The sequence below is a fragment of the Dama dama genome, chromosome 19 (genome assembly GCF_033118175.1).
Source record: "Dama dama isolate Ldn47 chromosome 19, ASM3311817v1, whole genome shotgun sequence".
In the NCBI taxonomy this organism is placed as follows: Eukaryota; Metazoa; Chordata; class Mammalia; order Artiodactyla; family Cervidae; genus Dama; species Dama dama.
In genome coordinates, this window is record NC_083699.1 from 59,581,045 (window position 1) to 59,597,793 (window position 16,749).

At 43.0% G+C, this 16,749-nt stretch overlaps 1 protein-coding gene across 1 annotated transcript in view; it reads left to right on the forward strand.

Annotated features, from left to right (window-relative positions):
* The first annotated feature begins 4,865 nt into the window (after positions 1-4,865).
* DRD3 (dopamine receptor D3) overlaps positions 4,866-16,749 on the forward strand; it is a 46,696-nt gene continuing 34,812 nt past the window's right edge. The window contains exons 1-2 of the mRNA XM_061168034.1: positions 4,866-5,135; positions 16,290-16,492. Coding sequence (XP_061024017.1) covers positions 4,866-5,135; positions 16,290-16,492 — 473 coding nt within the window. The remainder of the gene's footprint in view (positions 5,136-16,289; positions 16,493-16,749) is intronic.

The following is a 16,749-nucleotide window of genomic DNA, read 5'->3' on the forward strand; positions in this document are numbered from 1 at the left end:
TCATAGTTTAGTTATAACGAACAAATAGTATTGAAGGAAACGTTTACTCCTCCTGCCTTTTCAACAATCTGGAAGGCCAGGTTTGAATTTGGAATTCCTGGGCCTTGAGAGTGCCAAACAAAATGTGAGAAGGCAGGAGAAACTACCCCACTCCCCATCCTGTCCCAGGGACTCTGTCTTCTCTCCCCATCTCAGGCTACCTCCACGCTATTCAACCAAACTCCCCCAAACATCTACCCCAGGAGCCCATGGGTCCCAAACATATGCCACAGTCTTCCTTCAGGGTGACAAATCCAAAATGAGGCGTGTGCTGCCCTAGAAATAGGGTCCAAGCAGTCTGGGCAGAGAATCCTATGATCTTGATACCAAGAGTATAGTCTAGAGGGCCTCCCTGGAGGTCCAGTGGTAAAGCATCCTACTGCCGATGCAGGAGACATGGGTTCAATCACTGGTCTGGGAAGATTCCACATACCACGAAGCAATAAAGCCTGTGCACCACAACTATCTGGCCTGTGCTCTAGAGCTCAGGAGATGCAACTACTGAAGCCCACGTACCCTACAGCCCATTCTCTACAACAAGAGAAGCCAGTGCAACAAGAAGCCTGCACACCACAACTACAGAGTAGTTCTCGCTTGCCACAACTAGGAAAATGCTTTTAAGTTTCATTAGGTCCCATTTGTTTATTTTTGCTTTTATTTCCAATATTCTGGGAGGTGGGTCATAGAGGATCCTGCTGTGATTTATGTCGGAGAGTGTTTTCCCTATGTTCTCCTCTAGGAGTTTTATGGTTTCTGGTCTTACATTTAGATCTTTAATCCATGTTGAGTTTATTTTTGTGTATGGTGTTAGAAAGTGTTCTAGTTTCATTCTTTTACAAGTGGTTGACCAGTTTTCCCAGCACCACTTGTTAAAGAGGTTGTCTTTTTTCCATTGTATATCCTTGCCTCCTTTGTTGAAGATAAGGTGTCCATAGGTATGTGGATTTATCTCTGGGCTTTCTATTTTGTTCTTGATCTATATTTCTGTCTTTGTGCCAGTACCATACTGTCTTGATGACTGTGGCTTTGTAGTAAAGCCTGAAGTCAGGCAGGTTGATTCCTCCCTAAAAGCTTTTGCACAACAAAGGAAACTATAAGCAAGGTGAAAAGACAGCCTTCAGAATGGGAGAAAATAATAGCAAATGAAGAAATAGACAAAGGGGATTAATCTCAAAAATATACAAGCAACTCCTGAAGCTCAATTCCAGAAAAATAAATGACCCAATCAAAAAATGGGCCAAAGAACTAAACAGACATTTCTCCAAAGAAGACATACAGATGGCTAACAAACACATGAAAAGATGCTCCACATCACTCATTATCAGAGAAATGCAAATCAAAACCTCAATGAGGTACCATTACACGCCAGTCAGGATGGCTGCTATCCAAAAGTATACAAGGAATAAATGCTGGAGAAGGTGTGGAGAAAAGGGAACCCTCTTACACTGTTGGTGGGAATGCAAACTAGTACAGCCACTATGGAGAACAGTGTGGAGATTTCTTAAAAAACTGGAAATAGAACTGCCATATGACCCAGCAATCCCACTTCTGGGCATACACACTGAGGAAACCAGATCTGAAAGAGACACGTGCACCCCAATGTTCATCGCAGCACTGTTTATAATAGCCAGGACATGGAAGCAACCTAGATGCCCATCAGCAGACGAATGGATAAGGAAGCTGTGGTACATATACACAATGGAATATTACTCAGCCATTAAAAAGAATTCATTTGAATCAGTTCTAATGAGATGGATGAAACTGGAGCCCATTATACAGAGTGAAGTAAGCCAGAAAGATAAAGAACATTACAGCATACTAACACATATACATGGAATTTAGAAAGATGGTAATGATAACCCTATATGCAAAACAGAAAAAGAGACACAGATGTATAGAACAGACTTTTGGACTCTGTGGGAGAAGGCGAGGGTGGGATGTTTCGAGAGAACAGCATGTATATTATCTATAGTGAAACAGATCACCAGCCCAGGTGGGATGCATGAGACAAGTGTTCTGGCCTGGTGCACTGGGAAGACCCAGAGGAATCGGGTGGAGAGGCAGGTGGGAGGGGGGATCGGGATGGGGAATACATGTAACTCCATGGCTGATTCATGTCAATGTATGACAAAACCCACTGCAGTGTTGTGAAGTAATTAGCCTCCAACTAATAAAAATAAAGGAAAAAAAAAAAAAGAAAAATGCTTGCACAGCAATGAAAATCCAGCACAGCCATAAATTAATAAATTAACTAAATTACATACATACACATACATATATATACACATATACACATAGATAGATAGATAGATAAAGAGTATAGTCTAGAAAGGGAGTATGAACTCTGGGTGGTTCTGCTCTTTGGTGCCATAGGAAGACACAACTTCATCCTCTGGGGAGGTTATGACCAGATGGGGTCAGAGTGAAGCCCTCGGAAGCACAGAGCCCCTGGGAAGCACTCTGCCCAGGTCTCAGGGTCATGCTATAGGCTACAAGATTTGTGCTTCCCCAGCATGTGGCATGTGGGATCATCCTGAACCAAAGGCACTGCTACCCTTGGCACAAAGGCATTTCCCTCTTGCCTTCCATGGACACACACACACCTGGCTTTAAGGGCCCAGAGTCCCTTCTGGCCCCAACAGATTGGTGTCGTTGGCCAGCTGATGGGCTCTGTTGCCTTTCCCACTCTATGTCAAACATCCCCACAGTTGAAAGGTTGGCTTTTCCTAGTGGGTAGTAATATGACAGCTACTATGGCTTTCAGATGCCAAAGAAGAGCATTGGAAGGCTTGCATGCAGGTTCCCTAAGAAGCTGATTGACTTAAGATATGTTACTAATCTCTCTATGCCTCAATTTCCCTGTTTGAAAAGTGAGGGCACTAAACTAGGTCAGAGATCAAAAACTGGTGACATATGGTTCATTGACCCATGGATGTGGGATTTTTTTTTTTGGGGGGGGGGACAGGAGACTTCATAAGGCTTAAATATTTTTTTAAAGTAGTAATGAGTCTTTAAAAATTAGGAAGTTTTAGGAATTCCCTATTTATCTAGTGGTTAGGGGGCTTCCCCAGTGGCTCAATAGTAAAGAACCAGCCTGCAATGCTGGAGCTACAGGAGACGCAGTTTCAATCCCTGGGTCAGGAAGATCCCCCAGAGGAAGGCATGGCAACCCACTTCAATATTCTTGCCTGGAGAATCCCATGGACAGAGGAGCCTGCCAGGCTTCAGTCCATATGGTCACAAAGAATCTGACAGAAAGTGACTTAGCATGCACGTACCAGTGGTTAGGACCTGGCATTTTCAATGGCGTGGCTTCACTTTCTGGTCTGGGGACTAAGATCCCAGAAGCTGCACAGCACAGGCAAAAATGCAAAATGAAATAATTAGGAGGTTTCAAATAAAATTCCACACATAGATTTTTCCTAAATATAAAAACTACTATGCTGCCTCTAAACCCCATTACTCTTCAGATTTTCTCCCATAATCCAGTCTCCAAAACCACCATGTCCTACTACCTAAGACCTAAGAGAAAGAATGGTAGACTGAAGGAAGTAAAGAGAGACAGAGGGAGGCAGGGGAGAAGGCAAATGCAGGCAATGGGAGGGGGGTGGAGCGGGAGGGGAACAAGGAAAGGGGAGTGGGAAGCCAAGAGAAAAGGACCAATCAGAGGAAAAGAGCTAACACATCACTTTCTAGGTGTTGGGCATGGCTGTCAATGTCTTACATATATTATAACTCATTTAATCTTCACAAAATCCCTATTTGGACGAGTTCCATTATTTCCCCATTTTACAGAGGAGGAAAATGAAGCTCAGCAAGGTGAAGTGATGTGCTCAAGTCCCCAGAGTTAGGAAGTAGTAGAGTTGGAGTTGTAATCCTGCAGCGGCTAACCAGCTCACTCCAAGTCCAAGTGAGGTTCTTTCAAGGGCCCTGCATGCTCAACCTCACACCCTTCCACTCTGCCCCTGCCTCACCGGGCTCCAGGCACGCTGGTCTCCCTGCAGCCCCTTCCATCCACCAGCCGCTGCCTTCTGTACCTGCTGTTCTTCCTGCTTGGCTCTGTGCAGTTGGCTTCCTAAGGTCCTCCAAGTCGTGACTCGGTTGTCATCATCTCCCTGAGGACTTCCTGATTACTCAAGTTAAAAACTGCACTCAGACCCCCCTATTGGGTGTCTAGTGTGGCAAAGTCACAATGTCCATCTAGATATTGGTATAAAAGATGGACACTGTGACTTCCCCACACTAGCAGAGAATTGCACACACACACAATCCTCACCCTGTCCTCACCTCCTTCCCTAATTTATTGTTCTTCAAAATACATATCATCATCGAACACATTGTTGTCGTTTCTTTAGTCTCTAAGTTGTGTCTGACTCTTTTGTGACCCCATGAACTATAGCCTACCAGGCTCCGCTCTCTGTGGAATTCTCCAGGCAAGAATACTGGAGTGGGCTGCCATTTCCTTATCCAGGGGATCTTCCCCATTCAGAGATGGAATCTGCATCCCCCGCATTGGCAAGAGCCACCACTTAGCCACCTGTGAAGACCTTCATCAAACATACTACGTGTTTTATTTATCTTACTACTGTCTTCTCCTCTGGAATGGAGGCTTCACAAAGGCAGGAATTTTTATCCCTTTTCTCATTGCTGTATATCCAGGGCTTGGAATAGTGTCTGGCATATAAAAAGTGCTCAATAAAATATCTGTTGAAGAAATAAATTGAAAAATGTACCCAAGCAAGTAAAACTCCAAAGAGTCTAACTTGACAAACATTGTTTATCTCCTCCCAGGAAACGTGTGGGGGTTACCCCGCTCCCTCCAGGCGATGGCACCTCTCAACCAGCTGGGGAGCCACATCAATGCGACCTGTGCAGCAGAGAACTCCACAGGGGCCGGCTGGGCCCGCCCACACGCATACTATGCCCTCTCCTACTGCGCACTCATCCTGGCCATCGTCTTTGGCAATGGTCTGGTGTGTGTAGCTGTGCTGAAGGAACGCGCCCTGCAGACCACCACCAACTATCTGGTGGTGAGCCTGGCTGTAGCGGACCTGCTGGTGGCCACCCTGGTAATGCCCTGGGTGGTGTACCTGGAGGTGAGTAGGTCACAAGTGCAAGCTGCCCATGTGACTCTGCTTGTCTTTGTCTTCCCTGACCATCTGGTGCCTGGGCTCAGAATGCTCCCTGCCATGATCCAGGGTCTGGGGAAGGAAGGAGAGTTCCTGTTACTCTCGCTTTCACGAGGGAACTGAAGGTCCTGAGAGCAGCATTTATTCAGCATTACTTGCCCACGTCAGAAACAGGGAGCTGGGAATGATTCTTCCCTGAGCCTCCAGCATCCAGGTGACCGGACTTGAGTAATGGGATTCATCCTAAAAAATGCACCAGGTTAACTCTCCATGTCAGTCATGCTGCAAAGACATGGAGGGTTGGGGGAGGCAGTCCAATGGCCATCCTCATCAGTGTTTCAATATATTAATACAGAGGGGTGAGGATGTGTGGCAAGGGCAGAGTAATTCTTTTTTAATGAAATCTTTTTTACTGAATGAAGGAAACAGGGAAGGGGGATGGGAAGGTAAGAGAAACAGAGCAGAGAAAATGAGAAAAAAAAAGAGAAAGAACAGTCTGCCAATGGATCAGACTTCTGATGGCTCAGTTGCCCTTGGACTCGGCACTTTCCTCCTGGGTACCAGCTCTCCACACTCTGCTTCCACAGGAAAAGACCAAATTTTTATTTTCGATGCCTCCATTAATAGTACAGAGCCCTCACCAGTTAGATAATGCAGCAGACCCTGGGGAATTCTTCCAGAGAGAAACATTTCTTAAATTTGAAAGTATTTTCATTGGAAAGTGCAAAACAGAGTCAGGAGGTGATCAAGACAAAACAACCATTTGCTAACAAGGAAATCAGGGTTCCCACACCTGTTCAAGAAACAGATATTCCTACCAGGAAAACATGCAATTACTAAAGAGTTTTTTTTAAATACCTTAATACACTATTAATATGTCTCCTCTGCACTGTGTGTCATTCTAAAGAGGTATCCAATGAAGGCTCAAAATGATGCCATGATTAAGAGAAATTAAAATTCATCAAATTAATATCTCAGTTAATATTAATAGTGAAGATGACAGTTAATTAAGTATGACATATCACAGGAGAGCAAAAACCTCGAACACAGACTGCTTACCCGAGTAACCATACTAAAGAATGACTGGGAACTAAAATTAGACTTATGATCTCAACGGGGAGAGACAAAGGAATAAAATCAAGAAGACAGAAAAGGAAATTCAAGAATAAAAGCAACTAGGCTGACTGGGATAGATTTCAAGGCTAAGGGAATACTCAGAGTAAAAAGTATGCATTTATTTTTCCATTAGGATGTTCCTGATGGTAAAGGGTCTTGTAATTATTTTGACTTTTCCACCAATCCAATTGCTGTGCTTAGTCACTCAGTCGTGTCCGATTCTTTGTGACCCCATGGTCTGTAGCAACCGGGCTCCTTTGTCCATGGGGATTCCCCAGGCAAGAATACTGGAGTGGGTTGCCATGCCGTCCTAACCTAATTAGAAACATTCTTGAAGTCTGAAGCCATGTCTTTGTCCTTTATTCCCCATAGTCCAAACATAGTATTTGACACATAATATGTGCTAAATAAATATCTGATGTATGAATGGTTAAATGAATCTGCTCTGCATGGTATGCATTAGATAGACCATTTCTGCTTATACCATCTGCAGCTACATCTATTGTTACAATGAACTATTTACTTTTACTTTTTAATAATGATCCTGAAAAGGAGTTAGAAGCATATATTTCTGTTCAAGAGAGAGGAAGACTTTAGCGGCCATAACCCAGTGTGGATGGATTAGTCAACACTTCAGAATATCCCCACACCCCCTCAAAAGTGTTTCTGTCTATCCCTATACACTATCAGGATTTCTTCAGTCTTTCAGAAGGATGAATGTCAGAAAAAAATGCAGGAAGAGAACCTTCCCTCTGATAAGCATCTTAATTGCATCTGAAATAAAACTAGGCTTTTGGTGTCTGTGCACTTAGGGCCTCTTTAGCTGTCAATCTGTGATTGTTTCCAGGACTCTGGATGGATCATGGTTGGCAAATCTCTGTAGATACTGGTATAGGAGATGGACAGTGTGACTTTGCCACGCTAGACACCCACTGCATCCCCTTCTGGCCCCAACTGCCAATATGGATGGTGCCCCTGCTCTACTGCTGAGCAAAGAGGAGCACCTGAGTCTGCAGAAGGCCAGCATGATTTCTCTCCAAAGGTCTTAATGGACTCCCTGCAGGTAATATCTATGGGTTTTCTCCACTAGAGAAGCTCTTGTTTCCCCTCATCAAAACCAATACACCCTCTGTCCAACAGGTTATTTACAACAAGCAGGCATTCAGTGGTCAAGAGGATGGTCACATAAGTCTGAAATCAAACAAAAAATATTTGGAGGAGCAAAGACATCTCTCCACTGGGAAATAGGCTTTGTGACCTCTTTTTGGTCCTACCCATTTGCTTCAAGGCTCTAGTAAATGCAACTGAGTATCTCTGCATCACTTTCTCCAACAGTCAACTAAGAGCCTATCTCAACAAAAGACAAAATATGTCATTAAGTAACTATCATTAGCAGATAACCAATTAAGATAACAGAAGATTCTATTCCAGAGGATCAGGTCTCCCTACCCCACCCCAGTCTGTATATTTTCCTTAGTCTTAAATGCCAGCTTCCTGTGGACTTCAGAAGCAGACTGGGTGGTTAAAGAGAAATAAGAGCACTTTGAGCTACTAAAGGAATCATGAATATATAAATCATGTGTCTCAGGGAAGAACAAACTGTTACTCCCACTAACTTATCTTAATGACAATACAGTTTGGGTAGCTGGTCTAGTAATTACAAGATCATACCAAAGAGGAAAGAAGAGGAAAGGATACAGTGTTGACCATAGAGACTACTGTGGGCCTGAGGGTCCCGAGGGGGACAGGATGAATGTGAGAAGACACCATGAGAGTGCAAAATTAACTGTCAAATTCCCAGCTTCCTGTACTTTGATTTGAATGCATCAGTACTGTTTGAAGGGAATATTGGCTCACATTGGCCAGAACTACTCCTTCAAAGGAAAATTGGCTCATCATGCCAGACACCAGTTTGTTTGAGTTACAAATGTTTTGGCTGTAAATATCGGAAAATTTGACTCACTGTGGCTTAAACAAATAGGAGTTACTTTTCTTACATAACCAGAATTCTGGAGGAAGGGGTTGGGTGGGTATTGGGTCAGCTGCTTCAGGTGTCATCAAGGACCAGACTCTCCCATTCTTTCTGTTCACCATCCTTGGTAAACTGACTCACTTCCTCATGCTGCTCACAAGAGGGCTACTATTGCCTTCAGCATCATGGCCATATTCAAAAATAGGATGGGTAGGGACAGCAGGGAAAGAAAAAAAAAAATCCTTTCCTGGAGCATCTTGAAGATCTCTCTAAGGGACTTCATTTAAGTCTAATTGGCCAGAACCAGAACATAAGGCAAATTTTAGTCACAAGGGAGGATAGAAAAGAAAGAGTGAAAATGTGGGTTTTATTAAAACAAGATGTGGGGGAGAGATAGGCAATAAAATGTCATATAACTTTGTGCTTCTGCTGGAATTCACTGGGATGAATGTTATTTTGATACAGTCATGCTATGAGAATGACTCAGAATTGGGAGTCAGAAGGCATGGAGTTACATGAATAAAATGAAAATGACAACTACGCTTTCCCTAACTCAAAGGGTTGATTTAGGCTCAACTGTCATCAACTGAAAAAGTGCTCTGATAACTAAAGTATGATCTATAAATATCTTAGTTAATACACTTTTATTTGTAAGTAAAAGAAACTTTAACTCCAGTTGACTTAAACAAGGAACATTGTTTGTCTTTCAATGCATTGGCTCTCCTAAGAACTTTAATAAGAGTCCTGTGGTAGGGTGGACTGCAGGCACAGTTTGAACAGGGTGCCAGTTCCATCTCTCTACAAGTCTCTCAGCTCTGTCTTCTTCCATATCCTGGCCTTATCCTTTGGCAAAGGGTAAGCTATAGACCTTACATTGCACACCATGCCATTCACAGCAAGAGAGAAAATCTATATCCCAGAATTTCTATTAGAAGTATCCAGATGTACTTGGATTGGATTGGTTTATTACACACAATTTTCTCTGAATTAATCACCGAAGAGAATAATCAGTTTGGCACAGGTTATGTGTACCTTCCATAGAACACATCAACTGCTCAGGAATCTCAGGGATTCCCAGTGAAATCCAAGGACAATTGGAAAGAAGGAACACTGTCAGCAAGAATGCACCACGGTGGCTTTCATGGGTACCATTTTCATCATGAAGGCACACAAGAAGGCTGGGCTTGGACAATATATTAAAAGGAACTATAAGAGGCCAGTCACTACCCTTCTTCAGATTTCTCTGTCCTCAGGCCTGGCAGAGAAGTTGAGGACAAAAACCATGCAGGTGACCTCATTATATTCCAGAGGGCCCTGGCCATCTCTTTAGTTCAGTTGCAGCATTTTTGTGAAAACTCTTTTCTGGGCTATACCAAATAGTTCTATCTCAGATTCCCTCTCAAATTTTTAATTTCCTGCTTTAGAAGCTGCAGTCTGTTTAGAGCTCCTTCTCTAAGCACAAACATCCCATCTTGTTCCACTTGGTTAAGCACCTTTTGTGATGTTTAATGCACTTGTATCAAGGCAGAAAGGCAGCGTAAGCAGCCAGGGGAACATTGAGAATACTAACCGCAGAGTATTTGGGTCCCAGTGTGGACTGAAGGAAAGATTCGAGGGTTAGGTAATATAAACAAGCAAAAAAGTGCCAAGTGGGTTCAGGCAGGGGCACTCACCACAGAGAGCATGGTCCAGGTCAGAAAATAGTGACAGAAAAGAACAGCGCTGTTTTGGGGAGAGAGGTGCCTTTGGAACTTGTAATGATCCTGATTATCAAAAGTAAAGACGTTTTAAAGAAGAATTTCACCACTGTCCAAAAACCCCAAATGACAGCAATTTAAGAGCACCCCTCTGGAAACGAAAACACCAGAAGTCTCTTTACCAAACTCTGGATTTTTATGGAAGTCACAGACTATGATAGCTGGAGGGGCTTGGAGAGTGTTTCTACTGTCATCTCTTTTTTTCTTTTAATATATATTTATTTATTTGGCTGTGCTAGGTCTTAGCTGTGGCATGTGGGATCTAGTTCCGCCACCAAGGATCAAACTCCGGTCCCCTGCATTGGGAATGAGGAGTCTTAGCCACTGGATCACCAGGGAGTTCCTCTGCTGTCATTTCTGAAGTGTCATCCAACCTCAAGAAATTTCTGGCAATATCCTAGTGGCCAGGATTCTCTGTGGGAATGGGCCTCAGGGTTGAGCTAAACCTTTACAGGGAGCTGCTTGTTCAAAATACAGACTGATGGATCTACCCTAGATGTACTAAACTGGACTGTGGCAGGCAAAAATGGAGTAAAGAGGCTAATCAGAGAAGTAATTCCATATCTACCCCTTGGATATCTCCCCAAAACAACTAAAATTCCACCCCTTAGAGCAGAAATTCTTAACCTGGGGAGTTCATCAACTTGGATATAAATAAAATTACTTCTTTTTTTTTTTTTTTACTTCTTTATTTTCACTAAACCAAAATTAAGCATTTCCTTCAATTACGAATGTCAGCATCAACCCACAGCAGAAGAAATCCTTTGTGTCACCAGTAGAAATCACAGATGTTTATATTTTCAAATCGCATTACAGTTTTTACAGACACCAAAATAGCATTTATACTCATCAGTACTTTGAAACTATAGGAATTTGGGGCCTGCACCTAGGTCTTGTCATTTAATGCATTATTAAAGAATCACATATATTTTTTTAAAATTTGTAACTACAGTTTGATATAATTGGTTTCCTTTGTGATTCATTGTATTTTATTTTATGCATTTAAAACACTCTTCTGACAAAGAACTATAAGGTCAAAGGCACCCAAGGGATAAAGGATGCTTCAGGAGCACTAGGACAATCATTTCTTTTTCTTTTAATATTTTTTGTTTTATTAAAATATAGTTGATTTATAATGTTGTGTTATTTTTTGCCATATAGCAAAGTGATTTTGTTATACACACAAATATAATCATATATTATACATATATTCTTTAGGGACATATATACACATATAATCTTTAGGGATTACCATTTTGGAAGATAAAGTCATGCCCCGCCCTCCCACATCATCCTGTGGACCAGTATTTCCCAAACCTCCCAGGCAGCATGAATCACTGGAGGTATTTATTATCCTGAATGGGGCCTAAAAATCATTTTAACAAGAGCCTCAGGTGATTTGGAAAATGCTGCCTTATCAGTAAATTTGGGAAATGCTGCCGTAGGCTGTGCCTGTTAAAAATCAATAGCCAACTTCAGTACCTGAAGACACTCTCCTGCCCCCCTGCCTTCTGTATTGCCAAAGGGAGTCAGTTAGATTCATTAGCAAGTGAGAGCAACACCACCTGGCTGCTGTTTAATTCTGAAGTGAGTTATTCATTAAAATTTAGGGGAAAGGTAGAATCACATCTCAAAAAGCCTTAAATCAATCAGATTTCTTTTTTCTGCTTTCCTCCTGCTTTAATTTCAAAAATCACTTTACCTTCCATTTTCTCCCAACACTGCACTCATCTCACTGTCAGCACTTATCATAGATATTTTCTAAGTGTGGCTCTCCTGGGCCTTCTTCACCCCTTCCGATTCACACATGACTTCCCGCTCCCCCGCCACCCCCCGCCACCCCCCACCCCGCACACTATATTCTGGCCTCACAATACAGTTTAATATCTCACAAGTTTAATTCATTTCAGTACACCCATCTCAGCAAAGCGTCAGCCCCATAATAGGCCCTCTATAAACACTGGACGCGTGGGTGGATGGATGGACCAAGGCCAAGTCTTCCCTCTCCTGTGATATGAGAATGGAGCTAATTGTATACGTCTCAGAAGCAGCGTGTCAAGGTGCTGACCTCTGAGAGGCAACACAGAGTAACGGTTAACATTAAGGTTTGAGATTCCAGCTACTTTTACTAGCTATGTGTCCTTCGGCAAATTATTCAACCCCTCTCAGACTCCCATTTCTTTATTGATAAATTGGAAAGAATATTTACCTCATTGGGTTGCTGTGAGAGTTACTTGGCATGTTCTTGGCTGTTACTGATTGTTCACTATTATTTACTTGGTGCGGAGGACTCGTTTTTAAAAAATAAAGGTAGTTTCATTATACATACCACCAATTAGAGACACATCTTGACGAGCAAGCTCCAGAGAAGGCCAAGTGATGGCACCTTAGTGGGAATTACTTAAATAGCTAATCAGGTTGTTTTCCTCTTGACAATGAGCTGAGATCAAGGGGAGAGTGAGTATTTTGCTGGCAGAGTTGGAGACGGGAGGAGAGGAGAGCCAGAATGGGGTAGCACAGTGGGGGCCTGGAAGCCAGAGGACAGCTTGAGGGCTTTGGCCCTGAGGAGCTCAAGAGACCAGGGACTGGCCAGGTATGTACTTTCACTAGCTCCAAAGTCAGCGGGCCCCCACTGTTTTGCACTGTTTTTCTGCAACCCTGGGATGCAAGCAATCAGAAGGTCTCCCATTCCCTGGAAGGGGGGTGATGTGGTCTGTCCCACAAAATTCCCTGATGAGCATGTGATTTTCTCTTCCTCCTTGTGTCCACCCACTTCCAACCCTTTCCAACAGCTGCCCCCTCCTCACCTGACACCCCCATAGAGCGATGTGTAACAAGCCATGCCTTCCTGGGCCAAGGTGCTGCACCTCTTCAAACATTAGTCTCTTTCTCATCAATGAAGATAACAACAGTCCTCTCTCACAGGACAATAACCAGCCACAGAGGCCATGTATGTAGTTGTTAGTACTAACACAGATTATGTCAGAGACCCTTCATCCTGTCAGAATATATTTGCAGGCTGGGATTCCTTTAGGAGAGGGATGCAGCAGCAAACAAGAAAAACTCCTTGCTCCTATCAGATTGATTAAGTAGCAGTCATTTAATCTCCTATCAAATAAGTGTATAATTTGTCCTCAAAAAGCTTTGAGAGCACATACAGCTTAAAAAAAAAAAAAACAACTCAGGGATCAAGTTTCAAAGTTACAGAAATTTCTGCAATGGGTCATGTGGATTGGTGACCCACATAGACTGAGTTCTCAATAAATGTTAACTTTTATTAATGATATTAGGATCTCATGATGATCTCTATTTTATTTAGAATGCCTTGCTTCTTCAGTTCTCTACAAGGATGGGGCCTGAAGAACTTTTTTGAAAAAACACATAATATACCCTCCTCCAATGAACTAATAGGAGTTTTGCAGGTACTTGTGTTATGGATGAATGAATGAATAAACAAATGAATAAACAGGACATCCAGTAAGCCTGGGGTTGGCTACTGTTCTAATGATCGTCTCTCACTTACACAGTCCCCCAACACACATAAACAAACAGGCACTCACAATTTCACCAAAAAAAAAAAAAAAAATGGTTTTCCCCAATTTAAGTTACATAAAGACATTAGCATACAAAGAGATGTTAAAAGAGATGTAGCATACAAATTTCCCTGGTGGCTCAGACAGTAAAGAATCTGCCTGCAATGCAGATTCTGCTTGCAGGTTTGACCCCCGAATTGGGAAGATCCCCTGGAAGAGGGTATGGCAACCCACTCCGGAATTCTTGCCTGGAGAATGCCATGGACAGAGGAGCCTGGCAGGCTACAATCCACAGAGTCACAAAGAGTCAGACACAACCAAGTGACTAACACACTACTACATACAAATTTCACCTTTTGCAAGAAGCTTTTACAGCATAGAACTGTCCTGTGGACTGAGCAAAACCCTCTTCTATTCTCCTGGCTGCCTTAAACACATGTCCCTTTAAAAATTTTTTCATTTTCAGAATTCCTATATATTCATTATTAGGCTTTTATTTACATAGCACCAAATGACTGGACTAAGAGAAAGTAAATCCACAACTAAATGAACAAAAATGATGACTTCATCACTAGTTTGAACTTTTCATTGTTGCTCTTAAAATACTTTTGGTCAGAGTTTCTCATACTATAGCTTGGAGATAACCAAATATAGGGAAAAGATCAAATGCTGAAAAGGAAATAATTCTATGGGGAAAAGTTATTAGTGGAGGGGAAAGAGAGAGACCCTTTCAGGAACGTGCATTAACGCCATAAAACAAGGATATCCAGTGAAGTGGTCTGGTGATACAAGACTTTTGGATGAGAAGAATTAGAGGAACAACAGCATTTTCATGTACTATTGTTTGCAGTTTTTTCCTTGAGAAGCTACTTCAGAGGCTACTGAATCTATGTTTCACTCCCCTTTCCCTTAAATAGCCATTTGGCCTGCCAGCAGAGCTATCATGAACACCCAGCTAAGCCTAGGGGGCAAGCTTCACAGGTATCCCCTTGAGACCCATGGTGCCCAAGAGTGGCAGCCCCAGGGGCTGGAAGCTGGCAAAAGCAAAAAGCCTCCAGCCCCAAGAGTGGCATTTGTGCATGAAAGTGACAGTCTCCCTGACATATCTCTCTGGCTCAATTAGGTTATGTAAAAAAAAAAATTAATAAAATAGAAAGGTGCTAGAATATAACAGAAATCATCTAAATTCCTGACTTATTTATATATGTTACTTGGAAGAGTTATGGAGCTCGGAACACATGTGTATATGCATGAGGTCAGAACCATCTTCTCTGATTCTGTGAGTGGTGAAGAGGATCTGGGCCCCTTTCCAATGCCCTGGACACACCTTTCCCCCCATGTCTTGGTGAGCAGGACCACGGTGATGAAGGCAGGCGCACTGGCACAGACTGATTTTACATAGGCTCTTACAGATTCTGTTAAAGCTTCCAAGCTTTAAAATTAGAAGCCAGACAGACTTTTATTGTGGAAGGAAGGTTTATGAAAAATGTGTTCTCGGTTTATTTCCCGAAAAGGGTGAGCTCTCCACTGGGTGGAGGGCTTCGAAGAGGTAGTCTTGGCACAGTGCACACATTTGGCAGTCACCCAAGCTCTTTTACCACAAGCTGTGCATCTATGCACACATCACTTAACCACGATGAGCTTTAGCTGCCTTCTGAGTTTGAACCAGATCAGTTCAGTTCAGTTGCTCAGTTGTATCCGACTCTTCGTGACCCCATGGACTGCAGCACACCAGGCCTCCCTGTCCATCACCAACTCCCAGAGTTTACTCAAACTCACGTCCATCAAGTCGGTGATGCCATCCAACCATCTCAACCTCTGTTGTCCCCTTCTCCTCCTACCTTCAATCGTTCCCAGCATCAGGGTCTTTTCCAATGAGTCAGTTCTTCGCATCAGGTGGCCAAAGTACTGGAGTTTCAGCTTCAGCAACAGTCCTTCCAATGAATACTCAGGACTGATTTCCTTTAGGATTGCCTGGTTGGATCTCCTTGCAGTCCAAGGGACTCTTAAGAGTCTTATACAACATCAGAGTTCAAAAGCATCAATTCTTTGGCGCTCAGCTTTCTTTATAGTCCAACTCTCATATTCATACATAACTACTGGAAAAACCATAGCCTTGATTAGACAGACCTTTGTTGGCAAAGTAATGTCTCTGCTTTTTAATATGCTGTTCAGGTTGGTCATAGCTTTTCTTCCAAGGAGCAAGCGTCTTTTGATTTCATGGCTGCAATCACCATCTGCAGTGATTTTGGAGCCCAAGAAAATAAAGTCTTGCACTGTTTCCATTGTTTCCCCATCTTTTTGCCATGAAGTGATGGGACCAGTTGCCATGATCTTTGTTTTTGGAATGTTGAGTTTTAAGCCAGCTTTTTCACTCCCCTCTTTCACTTTCATCAAGAGACTCTTTAGTTGAAACAGATCAGTGATTCACAAATCTTGGTGTTTTGGTTGGGGGGGGGGGGGGTGTTCATTTTAAAAAGATGATTCATGGGTCCAGACACTGTGACTCAGTTGGTCCAGGAAAGGGTTCAGAAATCTACATCTTTAATGAACATCCCACTGTGGACTGCACTTTGAGAAACGCTGGAATGTTTGATTCAGAAGATCCATTTCAATACTGACATTCCACCAATTTATTCTTTCTCAGGCAAGCAATCTTGGGCACTCTGACATTCGCTCGAGATCTGCCTGCCCTTGGTGATGAGGCAGTACCCACAGGGAGGGTGTGTCTCCATCTGTGCAGGACAGACAGCCCAGGGAAGGCAATAGAGTCGACTGGGTTGCTGTCCCTTTGCTGGGAGGAAACACTAACATCCTTGTCTCTGATGCCCAGGTGACAGGTGGGGTCTGGAATTTCAGCCGAGTTTGCTGCGATGTTTTCGTCACTCTGGATGTCATGATGTGCACAGCCAGCATCCTGAACCTCTGTGCCATCAGCATCGACAGGTAAGGCTGGGCTTTCCTTCCAGGCTTGGGAGAGAGGTGGCTAGGTCAGATGGTAAGGGACCCCACCTTGGGAAGCTGCCCTTGATGTGTTCAAGGCACAGGCTCAGCATCTAGGGCACTGGGGTCATTGTGAAGTGCAGTTTAACACTGGGACATTTTCTTTTCTCTCTTTTTCTTTTAAACGATGGTTTGTAGGTGAGATGAAACTCCTGTGATAGGAGAGAAATAACTAATCTGGAAGTTTTCCTTTCCCCCAG